Source organism: Amphibalanus amphitrite, unplaced genomic scaffold, assembly GCF_019059575.1.
Source record: "Amphibalanus amphitrite isolate SeventyFive unplaced genomic scaffold, NRLGWU_Aamphi_draft 002162F_arrow, whole genome shotgun sequence".
NCBI lineage: Eukaryota > Metazoa > Arthropoda > Thecostraca > Balanomorpha > Balanidae > Amphibalanus > Amphibalanus amphitrite.
The window spans coordinates 1-25,624 of NW_024883655.1; the positions used below are offsets into that span (position 1 = coordinate 1).

General features: G+C 47.6%; 1 protein-coding gene across 2 annotated transcripts in view; it reads left to right on the plus strand.

Moving 5' to 3' along the window:
* Positions 1–7,167: 7,167 nt before the first annotated feature.
* Positions 7,168–25,624, plus strand: part of LOC122376485 (protein argonaute-2-like) — a 40,422-nt gene continuing 21,965 nt past the window's right edge. The window contains exon 1 of one of the 2 annotated variants that reach the window (XM_043356368.1): positions 7,168–7,493. In XM_043356368.1, the coding sequence (XP_043212303.1) occupies positions 7,319–7,493 (175 nt within the window). In that variant the 5' untranslated portion in view covers positions 7,168–7,318. Of the gene's footprint in view, positions 7,494–22,270; positions 22,439–25,624 lie in introns of those variants that run through there. The other variant, XM_043356369.1, reaches the window with a different exon arrangement.

Here is a 25,624-nt window from a genome sequence, read left to right on the forward strand (position 1 = left end):
GTATTCAATGCATGGCTAGTGGGTATTAGAGCTAACGCTTCAACGATAACGAATGTTGTTCCAGGCATGAATTTCATGAGATTAGTTTTCGAAATGACCATGATAAGCAGTCGATCAATAGACATGCGGCTATCCTGCGCTGATTGGATTCTAAACGCCGACGTAGGGGCGATAAATGGTCAGCAGAGGTGGAATGGGCCCACAGTCGACATCGCGGCTTCTGGCGGCAGCAGCTGAAGCCTCACTAAAATGCATAAGCAAGCTAAACCTGCACAGCTAAGAATGTGGAGGACGGTAGTTGTGGCCTGCTGGTCGTCCTGCCGCTGGTCGGTGCCCACGGCAACTCCTTGCTGGAGGCTGGTGATGTTTCCGACCCGGCCCGGCGAGCGCAGCGTCAGGCGGAGTTGGTGCACGGGCTGGTGACTGCCGGCCTGCTGCACCACCAGCTCTGACGCTGGTGACCGGTAGCGGCGGGGACGGTATGACACTCAGCAGCGTTCTCCACTGGCAGCTCGACGTAACCATCCATCACTGCGCGCCCTGCGATAACGCCACGCTCTACCGAGTGCTGGTTACTCCTAAGGACGGTCTGAAGCTGGTGGTGGGTGATCTGGCGGACTTTGACCAGCTGGGAGCCGTGAAGCCGCACCACTGGATCGGCGGGGAAGTGGTACTACTGCCTGCACCGGCCGTCCGCTGCCGCCGGCTGTTTCAGCTGCCGCTGCTCTCCAAAGCCGCTCTGCCGCTGTGCGTGGAGGTACCCTCAGTCGGTGCCGGGGCCATCACCGTCCACCAGCGCGGCTATGACGGCTCAGTGCGCTCCGAACCGGCGTCTCGCCTGCTCTCCGGAGAGCCTCATTCCCTGCTCGACAGGAATAGCTACCACGGCCGACCATTCGAGGCTTACTTCGTAGACTTCAAGCCGTACTTTGTGTGCGGTGACGCTGTTCAGAAGGCCGGCGCGCTGTGTCAGCGCCCTCTGCCCGGCCCGGACGCGCTCATCCTGGAGACGTTCGCGGCGCGCGTCAACCTCACACTGCGCTTCCGTCGCTCTCCGGACGGCGGCTGGGGTCAGATCGTCGACGGCACGTGGACGGGAAACGTGGGCGAGGTGTGGCGCGGCCGCGCTGACGCCGCCGTGGCCGGTCTGTTCGTGAACGGCGAGCGGGCGGCGGCCACCCAGTTCAGCGCTCACACCTTCCTCGAGGAGGTGGCTCTGGTCTCTGGCCGCGTACCGCTGGGACAGCAGGTCAGTCTCGGCGGCCTGCTGCCTCCCGTCAGCTGGGCGGTGGTCGCTGGCCTGGGACTGCTGGTAGCTCTCGGCGGCACGGTGATGAGCCGGCCTGACCCGGCCGCCGCTGGACGGCAGCTGCTCAGGCAGGTTGAGGACGCGTTCCGTGGTCTGTGGGCGCAGCCGGTGACACGGCTGCCGGCGGACACACCGCGCCGGCTGCTGGTCGGAGTGTGGAGCGCCGCGTGTATCGTTCTCAGCACGGCGCTGGTGACCGGTCTGGCCGCCAAGCTGACGGCGCCGCGCGTCTATTGGTCACCAATGACGCTCTGGGACGCCGTCGAACACGACTACCAGGTGGTGACGCACGCCGAGTACGGCGCCTATGATGCGGCCATGCTGGCGCCGCAGGGGCCGCTGTTCGACGGTCTGCGCGCGCGCTGGGTCAAAGGCAACAACCTGCGCACCATGTACCGCATGCTGGACCCGTCCGACAGGGTGTGCCTGCTGGAGGAGGTGCAGTACTACATCACCCTCCGACACCGGCTCATCATCGAGACGGAGGGCCGCGTGCACCCGGAGAGCATCCGGCTGGCCGATCAGCGCGCCTTCACCTTCCTGGTGGGGTTCTCCATGCAGCGCAACACGCCACTGCTGGGTCGTCTCAACGCGCTCATCTCGCGTCTGCACGCCGCCGGACTGATCCAGCACTGGATGCGGCTGATGCGGCGCACGGACGAGCTGCGCGTCACGGCGGCGCTGCAGCGCGCGCAGCGGCCGCCGCGTGTCTCCGCGCTGCCGCTGAGCCGGCTGCGCGCCACAGTGGAGCTGCTGGTCACCGGCTGGGCGCTGGCAGCGGCCGCGTTTGGCCTCGAGCTGCTGGTGCACAGCTGCCTCGGCAGACGGAGGGGAGAGAAACCACTGCCGCAATCTGGCCACAATTAGGAGTAGGACGGCGGGAGAGGCCAGGCAGTGCATAGTAAGAGAAGTAAGAGAATGTAATTCAGAACACTGCGTCCGATTTTGACATCTTCGGTCTTACTGGTCCGGTCCCCATAGAAGTCACTTTGAATCTCACTTTGCACGAGCGCACGACCAAGGGGCCGCTACGACTACTCAAAAATGGCTTGGCCAGTTGCGCTATATAAAAGCAGCACGGTCTCTATAAATAAAAAGTAGTACACTATCAGGGGCCGACTAAATGAGTGACCCGCACATTCAGTTGGAGGGCTCATTATGGGCGGTCGCACGGTGCAAGGCTCACTATTGCGCCCGCTCTTTCTTCGTTCAAAAAGTGTTTGAAGCACATTGGCGGGGAATGTTAGTTTTAACATATAGCATTGTCCGCTAATGCAGGTTTGGGAATGCGACGGATCAATGCATACTCGTAGTTTGGTAAAAACGGTGGCATTACCCTATAAGTTTAACCTACGTGCAATAAACACATATTTGAGCAAGTGGTGTAGTGATCATATGAAGTTGCAGTGGCATTTGAACTTGTTCTATACCAGTGGGATCGTGTGCCTCAGTTGTCGGTGTGCCCAGATTTGTCCCTTTCCTCGCCTCATTTCCCACACGTGCCGACAGCTGTGTGCCGACAGCCGTGCCGACAGTCCCGCCTCGCCCCGCTCTGTCTTGTTTTTTCTTTCTATCCCGGTGGTCATTCACGACGGTGATCCATCAAACATAACCTACTAAAGGACACTCAATGGTTTATCGTATAGGTGAAGGCCAGGTGCATATGCACATTGCACACCTTACCTGGCACTACATTCGATCATTGGCAGCACGTATATGCTGGGCCGTTCTGCCGGTAATTTGTTGAATTATAAAGAGGTCATCAGGTCTAGCTGATTGTGCTTTGGACAAATGACGCCAGAAGTGTGTGGTCATTTCTCATTACGCCAGACTTCAGAGGCTGATTGCAACGGCCATTTGCCAGAGCCTTGCATGTGTCGACAATGCAGTAATCAACTCGCGCGGAAAACCGGCATATAGCGCGGGCTGGGGGAGAAAACTGTTTTTTTTTCTGACTTAGTTTCCCGGTAACATCATGGCTCCAAACTTTCAGCAATTGATAAGAGCATCAATATGTATGTACACAATATTAACCCGCGCCCCGTTGGGCTCTGCCGAGCAACGCGCCCTGTTGGGGGGGGGGGGGCAATTTGCTCCCCCCCCCCTAATATATCGAGAACCACGCAGCCTAGCGACAAGCAGCAAACGGTGTTGGATAGCCCTATCAGGGACTACCTTGTGACCCAATTTTATTGACCTACGTCAAACTGATGACGTCACAGGTCAGGTCAAAGGTCGAATTTTCACCGTTTACAGGCATTTCAAGAAATGCGTTGTAAAATCAAGTAAAATGCATTTCATTGAAAATCGTCGATGGGGAAATGTTCATCAAACACATATTTTGCTATTTGAGGTCACTGATACCAGGTCAGGTCACAGAGATCAGGTTACTGGGGGGTCACAATATGAAAGTGTCGTGTAATACATGTTTTATGGCCCATTTTACATGACAAATGCGATTATGTGGGTAAGACAGCCTTTGGGGCCAGCTTAGGTCACGTTTTGGTCAAGGTCAGGTCAAGGTCAGGTCAAGGTCAGGTCAAATTAGGTCAAATTTCATAGTTGATATTTGTGCATTAAATGGGTATAGATTCGATGCAGCTCGTCACGGGGAGTTCAATGGTGGTCTTTGTTTTGCCCTACGTGGTCTAAACTCGCTAAAAATTGAGTTTAAAAATTTGACGTCATCATTTTGAACAGTTTTTTTGCCATAACTTGGCCAAAAAACGAGATATTGATCTGAAATTTTATATGTATATATAGAAGAGCGCAGTTACTATCACATATATTCCGTTTTTTTTAATTCGGTTTTTTTATTTTTCAAGTTTTTCTAAAAAAACAATTTTTCATTTTTTGGGATCAAAAACCCACAATTTTGAAAATCCGAGATAGCAATTTTGTAGCGCCACTTTTTGTCTACTAGATCATATGAAGAACTTTGAAATTGCTTGGTAACTGTAGATTTGGTGAGCGTTTCAAGATTGCATGTTTTTTGCTCATTTTGGCTCGAACATGACCTTAGTTTGACCTCAATAACTCCTGACCTAAGGTGATCTAAGACTTGAAATTTGGTGTGAAGGTGTCAAATTGATGCCCGAGAAGGTATTGAAAATTTGGCTGCGCTGCGCACCGCTGTTTTCTTACTATTCAGGAAAAATCACAGGGGGGGGCAAATTGCCCCCAACGGGGCGAGGGTTAATCTTAGAATGTTGATATCGGTGACCTAGCGTCAGGTCAATTTTGTGACCTCTCCATTATAAGTCAATGGGAGACATTTGAAAGGCACCTCTTTTACACGAAGTCTTATGTCCCCGAGGTCATCTCAAATCACGAATGGCATCTAGCAGTTTTTTTTCGATAACAATTCTGATACAGGCATGCCAGAGCGATGAAAACGCCTTAGCCGTGTTCAGCTCGACGATACGGATCGACTGATATGCAACATGACCTTTCCCGGTCAGATCATGACCTGGACCTGGATCAAATTTTCAAGTTGATCTTTCAAGGTCAAAATATAGATTCGACGCGCCTCGACGAGAGGAACACAATGCTGGCATTTGGCAAAAGACATATCGTGCCTCTCTTGAGTCCAACGTCATTGATTTTTTTTTATTAAGTTTTGAGTTTTTTATATCATCACAAAGTTTTTTTTTGTAAAACGGCTATTTTGTTTTTGTTTTTACCCTCTGGAAGCAAGCCGTTGACTTGAGGTCAAATCTGAGAGCACATCCCAGAAGACGGTAAAAAGGACTATCGATTACGCTTTTCCGCGGTGCATTAGCTCTATTGGTTCCCGAGTTATGAGCGCCGTTGTTTCGAAAAATAGGTAACATTTTACTTGTGATGACCTCTGGTGACGTTACCTTTGACCCTAGCTAGAAAATGACTGAAGTGTTTTCATTCTTATTTTGAACATCCTCCGAATATCGCTTACCGCGTGCAGCTACGTGCCCCACAAGCTGATTAGTGCGTGTGTGTGTGTGTGTGTGGGGGGGGGGGTTCACCCCCCCCTCCCCACCACCACCACCACCAGCAGGGCTTGGAAATCCAGGACCCCAGCGGAGCGCGGGTTAAAGGTCAGCTTGAAAATCTGTCTTGAGTCCAGGTCATGACCTGACCAGTGACCGGGAAAAGTCATGTCGCATATCGGTCGACAAAGACGGGCGCTTAATGCTCTCTCCCTCTCTCCTCTCTCTCTCTCTCTCTCTCTCTCTCTCTCTCTCTCTCTCTCTCTCTCTCTCTCTCTCTCTCTCTCTCTCTCTCTCTCTCTCGTTCTTTGCAATATCTACCACACCTAAATGTTTTGTTGTGAATTGTCACAAACCTGCTGCATTATTGGTTGTTTGGAAATGACTTCGTAGATCGCGGTTTGAGGTTTGATCGACATTAATTCATGCAAGATAAAACTACTGAAATTACCAGTCTAGTTTTTATCTTTTAGTAGGTTAATTGTTTCCTTATAGAATATAACTGTATTTACCTTGGTGCTTTCGAATTTTATAACTTTTGTGAATTTGGAAATGTTCAGGTGTTATCAAATACCTGTTGCCGATTGGAACATTGCGTCATTGCTATTTCCCCCCCCCCCGCCAATTTTTTTCCTTTTTATGTAAGCTTTATAGGTAAATTGATGATGCTTCTATTGTTTGTGTTCTTCAGATTAAAGTTCAATTTTCCTTTGTTTGATCGTGACATGACCTTTACCGTGACCTGGTCATTATCATCTATTCTCATTTCGAGCATATTTGTATCCAACCCGACTAATGTAGGGTAAGGGCGGGTAAGAGTACGCGGGCGATAAGAGTACGCATCAGCTGTTTCGGTTGCTTAGCAACGCGGGTTTGTCGAGTTCATGAAGTGACATGAAGCCGCCAGTGCGTGCATGTCACCAACGGAACGTGGGCGTTGTGCGGCGACGCTGTTGAGTTTAAGGCGATGAATATTATTTTCGAGCGTTATGATATTATTATGATATGGTACAATAATTTTGATACTTGGCAGTTGGGATAAGGTACATTTCCGTGATTGTTGTGGGAAACTTGTGAGGTTATCTGGGGAAATACTGTACAGTGCAATATTCTGTTTGCGAAGTTTTGCACAACGTTTCGGGGTTGTTTTGTGCGCGAATTGCATGTACGGTAAGAGGACGCACTGTTCAGGAGGGTAAGAGTACGCAGAATTATACATTAAATCGAATATACAGAAATATAGAATTATTAATCTATCGCTCAATGACGTTTGTTTTGTAGGTATATCATCAATGGAGCACTGTGATGCAGATGCGTACCCGAAATTCTTCCAAATACGAGTTATTCTCCTTTTTGAATGTGCATTTTTTTAAAGAAACACACGACATGATTATTTCCTGATTTATAGACTTGAAAAAATTATTTTATGTTTTTTTTTTTGGATACTAGAATTAACTTAAATGCCTTCTAAGTTTGAAGTTAAGCATTTGGACAGTGCAAGCTGCATAGGTGTGTGTTCATATGCTTGCGTTTTTAGACCACTTCCATTTACGCTGAACTATCGTTGCCCCATGGGTTGATGGCTAATTCAATGAACTTTAATATTCCCTATTTGCGATTTCTTTTTTTCAAATATTAAACAAATGAGAGCAAGAAATCCACTAAGTGCGTACTCTTATACGACTTCACCCTATGATTTTATCACTTACAATCACATGTTCCTGGTGAGCGGAGACATCGCAGTCTGGTTCGGTCCGGCCTCTCAGCCTGCCTACCACACGAGCCGCGGACATTCGCCTCCCCCCGCGTTACCGGCCCTGAGTGCGCCTCTGCGGCGTCCCGCCTCCGGGCGTGACCTGTCTGACCCGGGCGGTGCCGCCGGCCACGCCCGCCCCCAGTGCCGCCGTCTCAGAACCAGCGGGCGGACGGCCGTCCAGGCGTTCCTTACCGAGACGCCTGGTCTTTTACTTATTGACGGTGTGCGGAGAACATTTTACCGCCCTGTGGCTGTGCTGAGGAGTTTTATCAACAACCTGCAACCATGGATCAAGCCGCCAAACAGTTCAGCTTTTACTACATCGACGATCAGTTGATGAAGGCGATGGCGCGCTACCCTCCGCCGCGGCTGTCGCCGCCGGAGCTGCCGTCGCCCAGCGGGAGCAGCAGCGAACTCACCGTCAGCACGTCGCCGTCCTCTCAGCGCAGCGGCTCGTCAGGTCAGCGGGCGGGGGGAGGTGGCGGCTCGTCAGGTCAGCGGGGGGGGGGGGAGGTGGGGGCTTGTCAGGTCAGCGGGCAGGCGGAGGTGGCGGCTCGTCAGGTCAGTAGGCGGGGGGAGGTGGCGGCTCGTCAGGTCAGCGGGCGGGGGGAGGCGGCTGCTTGTCAGGTCAGCGGGCTGGGGGGAGGCGGCGGCTCGTCAGGTCAGCGGGCGGGCGGCTCAACTGCAAAGGGTCAGCGGGCTGCTCCGAGTGCCTCGTCGGGTCAGCAGGCAGGCCAGCGGGCGGCTCTGAGCGGTTCATCAGGTCGCAACGGGTCAGGGTCATGCATTTTTAGGTAAGTGTCAACTTGATTAACTCGAGGTTACTGTAAAATTTTGGCGAGATCCGCAACTTTGTATGTTAGTTTCTAGTAATGAGCCGAGGGGTCCATCCGAATTCATCGTATAATTATACATGAGGGTTATCCGACGCAAAACCCATCGGCGTTGGTCGAGAAGGAGGGCGGGTGAAGTCACCCTCTCGCTGTTTCGCCCATAATTTACCATGCGCCATTGAGAGGGGTAGGGGCAAAACGGCCCCTCTCTGTTTCGCTATATACATGAGCCTTTATTGTCATTGTTATAGGCTTACGTGTTATAACATCGAGTAAACTGAGTTTTCGGCACCTGTTTTCCGGTGGGGCTATCGAACACCGTTTTCATTTTGAAAATCTGTCGATAACTTTCCCATATCTGGAAAGGGAGAAGGTGTCTGATGGTATAAGTGTCAAGAATTAGCCCAACGGGGCGCGGGTTAACCCTCGCCGGCCGAGGGGGGGGGGGGGGCGGGTGCCGCCCCCCCCATAGGGTTTTTTCGCGATAGCTCCGAACACGCTGGCGATAGAGAGCTGAAACTTGGCATACCTGACCTTTGATCCAAGCCGCATCTTTTGACACCAACCGCATTTTTGGGTCAGGTCAGGTCACTGACCTATGACGTCATAAGTGAACCTCTGCACGGTCTTCAGATGTCGCAACTTCGCAACGCCCTCACTGCCAGAGGAGATGTCACATGGAAATGAAACTTGCAGGATCTAGTATCCATTATGAGTCCCACAACTTGTATATCTCGGATTTTTCCTAAAGGTCATATGAGGTCAGGTCATTTTCGTGACCTCACCATTATGAGTCAATGGGGAAAAATGAAAACTGCTATTCTGACGCCGGGAACGATCTCCAACTATCTCAAGCACACACAATCGTGATTTTATGCACTCCTTGCAAGGTTAGATGCGTCACTTTTGCAATGTTGACCTTGCGTGACGTCATTTATGACGTCATCAAGGTCATATTAGTTTTTCGTCAATAACTCTTGATCAAATTGAGCTAGCGCAGGGCGTATTTTAAGGGATTTTCACTGGGTCGGCAATCACAATTAGGGGCGGCATTTTGCACTCATAGGGGCGGCACTTGGCATATGAGGGGGCGGCATACCTACTGATATTTAATGACCAAAAAAGACACGTTCGACGGTTCTTTTATAACTCTTCCTAAGTAATGATTTCAGATTCAACCTAAGCTCAGCGGTATTACGTTTATTTTTCCGGGATATAGTATTTCTCTCATCATAATCCGATAAATGAACTATAATTTCACCTAACAAAAAATAATTTTAAAGTTTTACCTGAGGTAAACATGTTACATACCAGTCGATTCGTATCGTCAAGCTTAAAATATTCACGGCGTTTTATGGCTCTATCTAGAACAGTGGTCGGCAAGTCGCACGAGTGTGCCCACTTTATGGGCGCTGGACGGGGCCATTACCCCCACTTGTCATACCCCATTGCTTACACAGCAAGGGTCGCTGATATTCGGCCATATCCTTTGACGCATGGGTGGAGAATGTTTGAAAAAGTTACCCCGGCCGGCGACCGATAGTCGCGGGAAGACGATATAGGTACTCACGTTGTTCTCAACGGTCATCATCAAACCCCTATTCTGACGCATGGAATAGGATGCTGTGTTTGCTCAAGGATGAGCGTTGTATCCGACACCGTATTATTCATAACATTTTTGGAATGATCGAAAAGGCAATTTCCTTTTAAATTATTATTTCTTTTTACTTAAACTTGCAATTTCACACCGAACCCAAACCAAACCATATGCCATTTTGAGTACCTAAATGTTGCGTTTTCAGCTTTTTATTGTGTCTCAAAATAGCTACAAAAAGACAACTCACCATAGTAGAAGCTTTACAGAGAAATTGACAGATCGAACCAAGCAAAGCACTAAAATAGGTCACTGACATCCACGGGCGTAGCCTTTTTCAATGTTGGGCGGCTCTTATAATACAAACAGGGAGTCGATCCAGGAATATCGACCGGTCCCGGTCTCGTAGCTCAGTTGCTAGAGCGTTGGATTCCGCGTGGCGAGAGCACGCGGCCCGGTTACAACAGTCCGAGTTCGAAGCATGATGGCCGCTCGGTGTTTATGAGCACCCTGACGGGTACGCTCATAAACGGGTGTGGTTGCGGTTGGTGGCAGGTCAGTTGAAGGCAATGAGGTCAAGCAGTAGTTTTGAAAAAGTGCGCCGAAGGCGCGCCAAAATTTCGAAACTGAACAGGATTTGAGAGCAATCTTGGCATTGGCGACCACACGCGGGTCTTAGGGTTGGAGATTATGGCAAGTTAAGTAAATGGTAAATACCTACCTGATTTGCAATATTACGCCCATGGAAGTCAACATTCGAAGAGCGTGAGCTTTCTTTTCTCGTATGGAGACAGCTTTTAGGATTTACAAGAGTAGAAAAGTTACCCCGGCCGCGCCGGGGTAGGCTGAAAGTTACCCCGGCCACGGCCGGGGTGGCCGGGGCAGGTTCTCCACCCATGCTTTGACGCCTTTATTTTTCTGCACAGGTATAAATAAAATGCAACACAATTAACTCTCTTTTTTATGGAGAGGGAGAGCGGGTGGAGTAAGGATTAACTCATACATTTTTTATTTATTAGTTACTCGCGTAATGAACAGCGTATTGCAGCGATACGTTCATCCCTCCCCCCCAGGTTAATGAATGTTATACCTACCTACTCAAACATTTTCGTGACCCCAGTGACGTTGTCATTGAGTTTTTGAAATTTGAATGACCTTCACTCGGTAACTTTCTCTCCGGCTCGGCCGGCGGACAAAACGCAAGCGAAGACAATGCGGGGAGTCCGGTGCTCTACCAACTGAGCCACGGAACAGGCAAATGCTCACCATAGATATACCGACTGAACGATCCCTTTATAACTTCAGCGATTGATAAGACAAACAGTGTGTAACTGTATATATAACCCTCGCCGGCACAGGCCATTTTGAGTCCTTTGACGGCACAAGGGAGGGTTGGTTGGTACGACCCCCGTCGCGTTAGGCCCCTGATGGAGCTAGAGCTTCGCAGAAAAAAACGAGCGTGTTGCCAGTCACGAGAGGAAGCCAATGATACCCAATTTCAAGGTCCTAGGTCATCGGTTGACCTTCCAGGTCAGGTCAATGACCCAAAAATCGGGAATATCGGGACCTGTTTGAAAGTCGTAAATTGTGGCTGCTAAGGGGTTTTCCGGGGTGCTGATCACAAATATCGTGTTAGTTTTGATCACAGATGATGTCGTTAAGCGTTTAGACCAGGTCGGGTCAGGTCAGGTCAGGTCAGGTCAACCGGTAGGGGTCGTACCGGGTATTCGTAGTACCTACCTGTCATCCGCCTCTGACAGCTTCGTAACATGTTACGAAGGCACCAAAACTACTTCGTAAATGTTTAAATGGTTGCTAAATTCGAATTCAGCTCCAAAAACTAGCATAGAAACATGTAAATTGTAAAACTCGAAAAAGTGAACCGAGGTCACCAAAGGTCATGTTTGAACGTTTGAAACCACGAAAAGCTTGCAAACGCGCGGTTAATGCGAGCCGACATACGCCGAATCGTCAAAAAACGGCTAAACATCGTCACGGAAAAGAGGTCACAGGTCAAAGGTCATTGAAGTCAGGGTCATAAAATTTGCAGGGTAGGTGTAAAATTGATCAATTCGAGGGTACTGAAAGTTTCGTTGCGATCGGCCGCTTTTTACGCGAGTTATTCGCGAAAAACCTTAGGAGGGTTGCATCAACCCCCCCCCTGTGCCGGCGAGGGTTAAAATGTGAGTCTCGAAATTGCAATGTCTCTGACCAAAGGTAAGGACAATTTTTCGACCCTTCCATTAGGTATAAGGAAATGGGAGAAAATCAGGGCATGTGCCTCTTTTTATAGGTAGAAAAATGTCAAAGTTAACGAATTTAAACATCAGAAAACAATTAAAAATGACACACTTAATCGGAAAATTGCCACCCACGACCCCTCGTTATGTCCTTGAGGTCATGTCAGGTCATGGTAGGCCTCCAGCAGTTTTTTTTCCAATAAGTTCTGATAGAGACATGCGACATGCCTGAGCGATGAAAACACCTTACATAGATGATTTCAGTTTGACGATACAAATCGACTGATATGCAACATGACCTTTACCAGCCAGGTCATGACCTGGACCTGAGCTCAAATTTCCCAAATGACGTTTGAGTGTCAAATTATAGTTCATTCGACGCATCTCGACGAGAGGAGCACAGTACTAAAAAAAAAAACAATGTCATAACTTTCGTGAGTCAATAATTATTATCGTAAAAAGGTTCTTCATTAAAACAGCTCAGTAGAGGGGCGGAGGGGGTCCACTGTTCCCTCCAACCCTCCCCGGCCCGGCACGGGTTAACCCTAGAACGCCTAGGGGGGGGGGTTGTATCAACCCCCCCCTGAGGTTTTTTCGAAGTGCACGCTAAACGGCTTGTCGTAGCGGGCTGAAATTTTCAATACCCTCTGGGGCAACCTTTGCGCATCTTTTGCCGAAAAAAAATTGATCGGGTCATGTCAGGTCACGGAGTTATGACGTCATAAGAGGTACAGCCTCCGGCCGGATTTTCACAAACTGAGTGCCAACGCCCGAGGTTTCCTGCCGGTGGTACGGATATCGGTTGATGGATCGTGATGAAACTTCCCATGCATGTTGGGGCAAGTATTGGCTATCATATGGTATAAGAAATTTGACCGGGTCAGGTCAGGTCACGGAGCTATGACGTCACAAGAGGAACAGCGTCCGGTACTATTTTTGAAAAGCGCCCGAACCACTATTTTGCTAATTCTTGTCACCTCAATGGGAATATGCAGCAATATTAGCTTCTATAGGGAGCAAATGGACCTCCCAAATCCAAAAATACAATCAGATTTCAAAAATTTAAATTTTGATTTTTCGAATTTCTGCCGCCGACTGTGACCTTGCCGACTTCCGGCGCTCCCAACGCGCCATTTTTAGAGCTAGGGAAACGAAATACATACCAAACGATAGAGAATTGATCAAGGAACACGATAGTGAAGGTTTCAAGTCGATATCTCCCACGGTTTTGCCGCAATCGCCGCCGAAAGTTGAAAAAAGTATATTTTTCCGAAAATTTGACCTTTGACCGGTCAAAAGTAGGTCAAATGTTGACCTAGGACCAAAAAATATACCACCAATCGCGAGATCTCGTTGAGAGCAATCCGTTGGTTTTTTCCGCTAAGCTCTACGACCTTCCGTTTCGAAACGCCAGGGGGGGGGGGTCGTAACAACCCCCCCCCCCCTGGTCGTTCGTGTTATGAGAAATGGCCTGGTCGTGCGAGGGTTAAACAAGTTGTGCTCTGGAGGTTAAGCCGTTGATGTTAGGTCAAGTCTGAGGACTTCATAGGAACGTTGAAGAGCTATCGAATGCGCTTTTTCGCGGTGCTGTAGTTCTATTCTTCCCCGAGTTATGCGCCAGTTTGTCAATAAATGTTGAAACAGACAACATTTCACCCACATTTCACCTTTGATGACCTCTGGTCACCTGATATTTGACATTTGACTTGACCTAACCAAAGCACGGTTAACCAACTAACCCAAGTAGTTTTTGACACTCTTTCGAATACCGCTTACCGCGTGTCGCTACGTGGCCTAAGTAGCCAAGTTATAGGGGTCGGGAGGGGGGTTTAAACAAACTCAGCCCGGCGCCGCACCGTGGGGACTTGCCATCCTGGCACGACATAAGTGGCAAATACGAGTATTTTGATATCCACTTTTTTGTCATCCATTTCACGTAGAATTGCCCAGTGCATCCATACCCGACCTTAAATCCTTTCAAAAACGATTGCTTACACCTCAAAACACCTCTCAAAGTGTAGCATTGCGCTGACCAGCATCCTGCTTCCCGGATATAGCGAAAAAGCACATGACAATGAAACGCCCGCTCACTCGTTTCCCTGAACAGCAGCTTAAAGTTGCGATATGTTTTTATTATCTGTGCTTAATGTGGAAGATGATGGTATACACGAAAATTTCCAAAAAACAACCAAAGGTATCATTTTCGAAGGAAATGCTAAAAATGTTAAAATGCGTTTGATTCCGGGAGTTCAATCAGCAAACTGTTACCCTACAAAGTTTGATACGCGGTGGTACGCGTGGAAACACGTATCAAAATGTTCTCCAATAATTTCTTCATCGGGGGCAACTCTCATTTTTTGCCGAAAGTTGTCTAAACCAGTCACTATGAGACGCAGACGGTGACGCGTGGTTTCTTACGCCCCGCCGGGCCGCGCCGCGGCGGGTTACCCGACCGCGGCACACCGCCTGAGGGGTTTCCGGTCAGAAGGGGTTGGGAGGAGGGAGGGAGGGGTGATACTATGTTGACCTTGTTATCTTCCGTCGCCAAATATTGTTTTTGGATAAAACAACAACGCTGTTGCAACGCTGCGTGTACATTACTGGCTCCTACAGGCAATGCTCACCTTATGAACTTCAGTTATGGAGCTTTGAATTGATATAGGCAAATCGAAAACTGATATAACTTCGTAAAGTGGGGGTGTAGGTTTTGGGGGTGGTGATCACGAATTTCATGTTAGTTTTGATCAATGATGATCTTTTCATGCAAGGTCGGGTCAGGCTAGGCTCGACGATTAGGTGCCCTGCCGCCTATCCATAGTAGACAGGTGTCAATCACCATAGAGATCTTATATACATATGTATATAAGATCTCTATGTCAATCACTACTAATGGCTTCGTAACAGGTTACGTAAGCACCAAAACTTCTTATTAAAGGTTTTAACAGGTGTTAAATTCGAAATTATCTCCAAGCACTCATCTAGAAAAATACTTACTCGGAAAGGTTAACTAAGGTCATCTTAGCTAAATGACCTCGACCTAACCTTCACATGACCTTAAAAATGCCAGGAACAAACAGCATTTCATATGTTGGAACGTTAGCAACCACAACAAGCGCCGATAATGTGCGCTCACATGCGCCAAATCGATAGCAGCCTAACCTGGTCGGGAGAAACAGGTCATATGTCAAAACTTATGAAAGTCAAGGTCATGAACTTTTCAGTTCATGTATAAAATTGACCGACTCCATGATGTATAGAAAGTTTCGTCGCGTTCCACCACGTTTTGCTTGAGTTAGTTGCGAAAAACAGAGGGGGAGAATCTGTTCGACCCCCTCCCCTTCAAGTGCAAGGCTTCACAAGGTTAAGTCCGGAATGCCTTTTGATTATTGGGCTAAGCATGAGCAAATACTATTTCTAAAAACAATTGTAGCTTCATTCCACTTCTTGAACGCTTCCACGCCCACGATGCATTGCTAGCCGAAGACGACTTAGCGCTACGTCTATGGCGAGGGGTGGGGGGAGGGATGGATGCAACAAGGGAGCCAACCATGTTGTCTGGGATCAGTAACCATTAGCCCAACCATTTGAAGGCGAAATAAAGCTAGTAAAAGTAGCGTAGGGTGCGATATGAATAAAGTCGTGCTAGGATTGACAAAGTCCCCACAGTGCGCCGGTTAAGGGAAGGCACTATCATTTTTGGGGCGCTGCAGATATGCTAAGGGACGACAGCATCATTTTGATTTTTGAGGCGCGCCACCAATTTTTTTAGGGCACTTAAACCACTTTGAGGGGCACCACCGACACTCTGAGGAGCGCAATTATGTCTTTGAGCGTTGAGGGGTGGCACCATTACATTGAAGGGCGCCATGTGAGCAGTGATGTGGGGCAAAATGACAATGAGGAGCGCCTCCGATACTTAAAGAAGAGACGCCAACATTACTCGGGGGGGGGGGCAACATCACTTTTATTTTGAGGACGCCACCCACATTGTAAGGGGCGGCACTGTAACTTTAAGGACCGCCACGGATACTTTAAGGGGCGGCTCCATCATATGGAGGGGCGCTACAGATCGTTAATGGGCGGCAATAGGTATGATATTTAGGGACTCCGATACTTCGAAGGACGCCACCGTTTGTTTGAGGGTGACATCATCACTTTGAGGGCCACCACCGATACTGTTCGGGGCGCCACCGACACTATAAGGGGCGCCACCGACACTGCCAGGAGCACTTTGACCGGCGTTACTATCACATATGGGCGCCGTGAGCACATTGGGGGGCGGCACCATGACGTGGAGGGGCGTTACGGAAGGTTTGAGGGGCGGCAACATGACATTGAGGAGCGCCTCCGACACTTCGAGGGACACCAGCATTCCTTTGAGAGGCGGCACCTTGACTTTTGAGGAGACACCACCGACACTGTAAGGGGCGGCACCATCACTTTGAGGGGCGCCACGGATGGTTTGAGAAGCGGCACCATTATGTATATGGAGGGGCGCTACAGAAAGTTAGAGGGCGGCAACATTGTATTGATGAGTTCCTCCAAAACTTTGAAGGGCGCCACTGACACTGTAAGGGGCGGCACCAGCACTTTTAGGGGCGGCAGCATCATTTTGAGGGGTGCCACCGACTCGTTGACAGGAGACACCATCACATTTAGGGGCGCCACTGGCACTTTGAGGGAGGCACCATCACATTGAGGGGCGCCACCGATACTGAAAGGGGCGGTATCATCTTCTTGAGGGGCGGCATTATCTGCTTGAGGGGCAGCTCCATCACAATGAGGGGCTATGTGGATACCTAGTGGGGCGGCACCATTATATTGGTGGGTTCCTCAGACACTTCGAAGAGCGTCACTGACACTATAAGGGGCGGCACTAACACTTTAAGGGGCGGCAGCAACATTTTGAGGGGCGCCACCAACTCGTTGGCGGGCAGCACCATCACATTCAGGGGCGGCATCATCTGCTTGAGGGGCGGCTCCATCACAATGAGGGGCTATGTGGATATCTAGAGGGGCGGCACCATTATATTGGTGGGTTCCTCCGACACTTCGAAGGGCGTCACTGACACTATAAGGGGCGGCAGCATCATTTTGAGGGGCGCCATCGACTCGTTGGCGGGCAGCACCATCACATTCAGGGGCGCCACCGGCACTTTGAGGGCGGCACTATCACATTGAGGGGCGCCACCGATACTGAAAGGGGCGGCATCATCTTCTTGAGGGGCGGTATCATCACATTGAGGGGCTCCACAGATGCTTAGAAGGGCGGCACCATTACATTGAGTGGGACTACTAACAGATTTAGGGGCGGCACTGTCACATTGAGTTGTGGGATCATCACTTTCTATAGACGGCTGCTTCACTTTAAGAGGCGGCATTATCATTTCGGAGGGCAGCAGCTTTACTATGAATGACGGCACCTAGCCTGCATGTGCGTGCTGCATCCTAGAGGGGGCGGCAACTGGGTCGGCAAACGGCTGTCACTGGGTCGGCATTCTCCGTGACTGGGTCGGCAATTGCCGACCCAGTTAACATGTTAAAATACGCCCTGAGCTAGCGAGTCGGGAAAGCCACCAATGGACTCGGGAAGACCTGCCGAATCGAATGATATGCGACATGACCTCTTTCGACCAGCTTCGTGACCTGGGGGTGCTGACCTGACCTTGACCTGAGGTCAACACCCCAAGTTGACCTGACCCGGACAAAAAGTGTATCATTCGACGCGCCTGAGCGAGACGAACACGATGCTGCCAAAATCGGCGCTCTGCGGCCGTTTTTTGCGAAGTTATTCACCAAAAACTGAACCGTACCTTGGGGCACTTGACCTGACCTCAGAGGTCACCGGTTGACCTAGGACCTTAAAATCGGGTACCAATCTCTGCGTCTCGTAACGGCGCACACGCTCGTTTTTTCCGCGACGCGCTAGCTCCACCAGGGGCGAAACGGCGAGGGGGGGGGGTCGTACCCGCCCCCCCCCCCCTCGGCCGGCGCGTATGTAGAAAACCAATAGGTCCGGCGAGGGTTAAGCTATAGAGCCTCGCGGAAAGACGAGCTGTTCAGTTGTTCACCGTCACAAGACTGAGCGACTGACACCAGACTTAAAGGTCTCGGGTCAACCGGTGACCTTCCGGTCCACAAGAGACCTGTATGAGAGTGAAGGAATTTGGAACACTAATGTGTCGGATTATTTATATTGGCAACCAAGAAAAGGATCGTAGGAAAATGATCGTAAGATAAAGATCCTATGTTGTAAAAGATCGTACGATAAAAGATCGTAAGCAAAATATCGTAAAGCAATGGATTGTATGAAAAATATCGCAGGAAAATAATCGTAATATAAATTTCGTATGTTGTAAAAGATCGTACGATAAAAGATCGTAATGTTAAAGTAAATAATAAATACTTTCAAACGTAGGGGAGAGTGGGGTAATTTGGCCGGTGGTGTAAATTGCGGGCCGCCACCACCTGTACGATGTCTAATAAAAGTGAGTGAAATAACTCTAGTCTCTATTCATTTGTCATGGGTAGAAGTAACTGAAGGACAAATGTCAAAACTTTGCCCCTCGTAGTTTTGTTCAAAATTAATAAAACGTTAATTTCAATACAAAATGGTAACTTTTACTTCTGTTTTCAAAGTTGTATAACATGTAGTATTTGGGCTAAAAACGAATTCAGACATTATAGCGCCATTCTTGGGGGTGTTCAGCAGTTCCAAGAGCAATTTTAGCTAATTCCGTAAAGCCGTGATGACTTTATAGACAAAAATTTTCAGAATGGCAATATGGGGTAATTTGGCCGGGACTAGCGGGGCAACTGGCCGGTGCGCTCATGGTCACTATGCTGGGACGGCCGAATTTTCATGGTCAATTGTACCATAAATGACATGATTCATGACCAACTAGGACTGCTTTGATGCCTTACTTCCGATTGGTCAACTGTAAGAGCATGTGACGTCATCAAAGGCTACCAAACGTTTTTTGCTAATAAATCCTTACATAAAAATGGTACAGCCGCACAAATGGTCTCATTCTGTTCAGCTCGCCAAGGCGCATCGAATGATATGCACGATGACCTTGAAATCACGTGACCTTGAGGTCAAGCGACCTGATGCAACGTGACCTGAGGTCAACCTTTGACCTTGACTTCTTAAGGTCAACACATATATCTTTCGATGCGGACTGACGAGAGAATTACGATGGTACTCGAAGTTTTGGCCTAGCTTGATTACTTCAAAAGTTATTCGTAAAAAACTGTGATCGCATCTAGATCGCCGCTAATTTGGCTATTTTGACCCCTGTGACCCCTGAGCCAACCTCCAAAATGCGGCAAATGCGTCATAGGACACACGTCATTGCTGAATCTGAAGCTGACTCGCAATATAACAGAAAATCCTGACCTGACCACAAACTAACACCGGCCAAATTGCCCCACACCCCCGGCAAAATAACCCTGCTAGTGGGGCAATTTGGCCGCCTTGCAGACCTTTGTAATGCGTCACAATTTCAATATAAGTAATTACTCTATCATTTCAAGTTCACCGTCCAGTGAAGTAAAATGAATGCGACACCTGCCAGCGTTGAGAAAATGCAGAAATGTGTCGTCAATTTTAAGTTATATCGTTTTCTAAAAAAAGCGGCCAAATTACCCCACTCTCCCCTACGCATTGAGAGCTATCGACTGCTTTTTACCGCGTCTTTCTAGCCCTCTTAGTTTTTGGGCTAGAGGTGGGTGGTAACATGTGCCCCCCCCCATTAGGGCGAAGTTGGCCGAGACCGTCACTGGGGCGCGGATAAAAACTGTAAACATAGTTGGTAACCTGGCAAGAAATGTGTTTCACAGAACAATGGCCGCGATGGGCCTGAAAACTCTGTCTGGCTCATTCGAACGACCTCGAAGAGAAATAGGTATTATTGGAAGCCTTAACCCGCGCACCGACGGGGGGGGGGGCGGATATCCGCCCCCCTGAGGTTTTTCGCGAATAGCGGAAAAACCGCGGCGCGTAGCACCGCGAAATTTGGTATGACTATAACCTCATCAATTTTACACATGGTGTGCAAGTTTGAACCTCCTACCTTTTAAGGTCAGGTCACCAGGTCACTTTGAATGACCCAACCTCAAGTCACTTTTTTGCAGCTTTGTCACCGTGCCAGAGCTACAGTAGATGTCGGAGGCCTTTGAAAGTCGCAGGATATTATTAGGTCATTAGTAGCTACAATTTGTATATCTCGGAATTTTGATATCGGTGACCTAAGGTCAGGTCAATTTCGCGACCTCCCCATTATAAGTCAATGGGGGAAAAATCAACTCCCTGTTTTTACCACTAAAACGGGTCGGAATGGCCCCATATACCATACATGACTTCATATACGATCAACCTTCACTACCTTGAGGTCTGTTCTGCTGTTGGGCAGCTGTGAGGTCATGTGACGTCATCAAAGGTCACCAAAGGTTTTTGGCCAATAACTCCGTACAGGAACAAGATACAGGCGCGTGGGTGGTCTCATTGTGTTCAGCTCGTCAAGACGCATCGAATGATATACATGATGACCTCAAGGTCACGTGACCTGAGGTCAACCTTTGACCTTGACCTTTCGAGGTCAACATATATATCATTCGATGCGGATTGACGAGAGGATCACGATGATGCCCTTAGTTTGTTCCTATCTTGACTAATTCGAAAGTTATTCGAGAAAAACTCTCTCCATATCTAGCGCCGCCATTTTGACTTTTTCGACCCCTGTGACGTCATCTTTGACCTGACCTGAAAATGACCTTTGTAAAAATTGTAGATCCTGGCCGTGCGTATCCGATGCCGTTTACCGCTTGTCGCTATCTTGCTTCGTTCTCGAGATCTCAAGGGGGGGGCGGTCATCCGCCCCCCCCCGTCGGTGCGAAGTTGGCGCAGACCCCCGTCGGTGCGCGGGTTAAATTAAAACTAAACTGACGCCAGCTGTGAAGGGCTAAAACGATGGGTGGCCGCTTTGCCCCGGGTGGGCGCTTTGCCCCGGGTGGCCACTTTGCCCCACCCTCCCCTTCTACATATATTTTCATTATCGCTTATCCACATGACGTTCCTTCTGTCTGGAACATGGGTTTAACCCTGGCCGGCACAGGGGGGGGGGGGGGGGGTTGATGCAGCCCTCCAAAAGGTTTTTCGCGAATAGCTCGCTTAAAAGCGGATGATCGCGACGAAACTTTTAGTACCCTCGCATTGATCAATTTTACACATACCCTGAAAATTACATGACCTTGACCGAAATGACCTTTGACCTGTGACCTCTTTTCCGAGACCATGTTTGGCCGGAATCGCGATTCGGCGTATGTCGGCTCGCATTAGCCGCGCGTTTGCAAGCTTTTCGTGGTTTCAAACGTTCAAACATGTGATCTGATGTTGCTCCCATGCATTAGGGTGGGTGTCAAGGTCACCTGAAGGTCAGGACCGTCATTGACCTTTGGTGACCGACCTCGGTTCACTTTTTCGAGTTTTACATGTTTCTAGGCTAGTTTTTGGAGCTGAATTCGAATTTAGCAACCATTTGAATATTTACGAAGTAGTTTTGGTGGGGGGTCGTACCAACCCCCATCCCCCCTTGTGCCGTCGAAGAACTCAAAATGGCCTGCGCCGGCGAGGGTTAACTTAGTTGTATGCACTTCAAAAACAATGCATGAAAATAGGCACATGAAACGGCAGCACATGCATTCATTTATTCGGTACATACACTTATACATCGCGTTGCGTTGTTTTAGGTGTCATTGAGCCATCCAAGTTCTGAAACAACATCACGTATACGAGCTTACGACGGCCCCTAACTAGGTAGGTACGCGAACACAGAAATTGATAAGATTTGTATGCGCTGGAGTTGGGTTGCACCATGTGAATACCATATTTTGACTGTACGATCTTTATCTCATACGATCATTTGGCGTACAATAATTTACCTCGACGATCTTTTGCGAATACGATCTTTCGTCCATGCGAACATTATAGGTACTGTACGATCTTTATCCCATACGATCTTTTGGCTAAATATCCTTTTCCTCGACGATCTTTAGCGAATTCTATCTTTTGTCCGCACGAGCATTATATCGTACGATCTTTATCGATTACGACTTTTTGGCATATGATGCGATCATTTTCCTTGACGATCTTTAGCGAATACGATATTTTGTCCGTACGAGCATTATGTCGTACGGTCTTTATCCATTACGATCTTTTGCATACGATCAACTTCCTACGATCTTCTGCCTTACGATCTCCTGCTTTACGATCTTTTGTCCGGTTACCACACTGGCTGATGTTGTCACAAAATTCTCTCGCCAGAGGGCAGTTGCGTCTCATCAGTAGATGGCGCGGGCAACAGAGAATTCGCTGTGACGGAAACTCAGCGGAGGTTCACCATAGCAAATTATCAATTTTATGTTTTATAGATATCAAAAGTTGAAGGACTTGTCACTTAACGAAATTCTTCAAGCTGATAAATATCATATAGCGATTCCACATTTTAGTTGAACAAGTATCGAGTTAAGAATACTTCAACCTTTTGTCCATCACTATGGACGCCATATTGGGAAACTTCGCAGTAAATTGGCCGTTGTTGTCGAGAGAGGCTCCCGCGGAACGGCGGGCTGCTGGTGGCTTGGGTTTGGAGGACGGGGAGGACGTTTTGATTCGCGGTTAAATGTGGCTTTAAAACGGGTCGGGACAGGAGAAACGAAATGTATCCGGTCGGGCAACGTAAGTCAGTCTGGTTCTCGTTCTCGCGTTGTCTCCTTATGTTTACATTGTTGTTGAGACTGAACAATGATCGCAATCGAGTGAACTTCTCTGAGTCGTTATTCCGATCCGATTCCATTACCTGAATCCTCAATTTACCCTGGTTAGGTTTTCCCTGCTTGTGTCGTATGATGCATTTTCTAAATTTCCAGGGTTTGCTCAATCAAGGTGCAGGTTGAGGTAATAGATGTAATGTATCCAGAAAGGTCAAGTACCAGTACCTACATGCAGTGTCTTAAAAACATTTTGCTTTTTGTTATATTTTCTTACATAACAAACCATTTTTGGTCATGATTAATGCTTGGAAAACAAACATTATGTTTATTTCAGACAGTGCCTACTGCCTAGAAATTAAACTGATGCCTTTGCGCCTAACCTAACCTTTTTCATTTTTTTTTCTGAAAATAAGAACTATTTGGAATTAGTCTACTTCACTGCTATAATTTCAATGCTGTCATATGACGCTTTTAGCATTTTCCATGGTCAAATCCCTCTTTTGCACCTCATCAGTCGGGCGCACTGTGGTATCTCCGATTCATTTATGGAGACGTTTCTATTATTGGAAACGTTTCCAATTTTGACTACTCTTCTGTTCCAAAAATGGAAACGCTCGTTCCATAAATAGAAACGCTAACATCTCCGCACATATTTTCTTGCCGAGGGTGGCTGGATTTGATGTATAACGACTGTTTCGCGTAAAACAAGCTCAGATACACCAAAAGCACTTGTCTTCTTGCATGGAAAGCTGTCGTATGCATTCAAATTCACGCCTTTAAAATGCTCCTGAATCGTATCCATTTATGGAGACGTAGTTTCCAAAAATGGAAACGCCGATGTTCCAAAAATAGAAACGCTGAAGTTCAAATGTGTGCAAACTTTGCTTAAATGTGTTTTTAAAATTCACATGCAACTAAAAATTTGATGTTTTGGGACTGGTTTAGCATCTCGGCTCTCGGCAGTTACCTTGGACGTCGGGTTCGATAATAATACATTATGCGCCACAACTTAAGCACATTCAAAAGTCAACTAAAACTAAGATTTCCCAGAAACTACTGGACAGATGTGGTCCAAAGTGGGCAATACATAAAGCGTAGATATCATTTCAATATATAAAATTGATATCAATGTTACACATGAGCTAGAATGAATAAATTCATCGTCAGAATACAACGATATTTGGTGTGACGACGGTGCAGACCTTATTTCCATCCTGCTTTTTACGTATTTGCACGGAGATTTACGTTGATCCGAGCCTACGATCATATTCAGCACATTTGAAATATCATAAAATGCCCACTTAAGTCTCCAAATAGGGCTTTGCAACAACTTTCATGCGATTTAATCAAAGATTGACGACCACCAGGCCGCTGGTACACCGGAAAATGCAGCGTGAAAACGAATGAAAAACTGAAGTTCCCGGTAATGTGGTTGTTCCAATCAATGGACCAGTCTTTCAGTAGTCTGTTAAAAACGTTATTTTTTGTTCAAAACATTCATCAATGTTATTAATTTCGATTAGAAAAACGTGTGAATTTTTTTATCACGTCAACATGTTATAAGCATCGCCTCGTTCGTCAACTTTCGGTTTTCTGATCGGAAAGTCGGAGAACAGGAACATAAACTAGAATGCTGGCTGTCGATTGGTGGCATCCTGTGCATGCCAAATTGCACCAATCAATGCCCAGTTTGCTTTAAAGGTAGCGATGCACACAGCGTCTCCATTTATGGAACAGACAGTTTCTATTTTTGGAAACGGCGTATCCATTTTTGGAACATTGTTCCAAAAATGGAAACGTTTCCATAAATGGATCGGAAATACCACAGTGTGCCCGACTGTCATGCTCAAAATTGAATAAAAACCACACCATATTGCCACAAACCATGCATCAATCTAGAAAATAGTTCATGCAATCATTAATGCTGAAAAACTTGGGTACACTATGAGCAGAAATAATAAAACCTTATCTAACCTGACCTAACCTTACCTAATGTAACACAACCCTGCCTGACTCAACATGTGGTTGGGTGTAACTTATAAATGTTTTGTGTAAAAGGTATCAGGTATCTATGTGTGATGTCACTTTTCTACCTTAAAAAGAGGTGTTCTTTCTTTTCATAATTTTGTTTTGTGGATTTCTTCCATTTTAAAAGAGTGCAAAAGAGGGAAATGACCTTTTCCATGAATGTGATGGCCTGCTTTTCAGAAGACCATTTCCTAGTTTGTGCAATGTTGCGATACTTTGCTGGAAACAAAATAGCAAACACCTATTGATTAACATCAAGCACCTGTATTTACCTAAAAATATTCTGTAATTTTACCAAAATATCAAAACATACCTAAGTCATGGAAACAGGTATTCCCAACCTTTTTAAAGTAGTTCTACTCACTACTGCCGTGATTTGTAAAAAAAGAAAAACACTGAGCTGAATAACTGCTGTTTTCCCCCATTACTGTTACTGTTTTGGTTTGTTTCAGTTGCTATGCACTGATGAATGCCTAAATTGCTCAAATGAACTTATCTTAGTTGGATATTTTTCAACTTTCTTGGTGTTTGTGCTAGGATCATATTTAACCCGCGCCCCACTGGGGTCTGCGTGTAACACGCCCTACTGGGGGGGGCTATTCATAGCCCCCCTCCTAACTCCGAAACTACTGAGCCGATCGTCAAAATTCAAACGGCGTCTGATAGCCCCGGAAAAACTGTCGAGCGAAACCTAATTTCATTGACCTCGAGGTCACCGATGACGTCACAGGTCAGGTCAAAGTAAAAATTATTAGCATTTTGGCTTGTTCACGTTTTGGGCTCTGGCCGCCGTCTTACAAGTCAGATCAGGCTCATTTTTTGTTCACACACTCGTGAACAGATGCTCTAGATACCCTGAGGGTACCAAACTTGTACAGGGTGGGGCAGCATAATCGGGAATGCTTTTTGGGCTCTGGTCATGAGTAGGCATGGCATTATTTTGATAAATTATATCATGGCAATGAAACGCCCAAAAGTTGTGCATCATCTGACATGACTACATCCATGAGCATGCAACTTCCTGGAAAAGAGCAGCAAAATAGTTCGACGGTGCTCCAAGTGCTTTGCGCGCGCCCATAGACACTAATGTTAAACGAGTAAAACAAGAACATTTTGTTTAAAA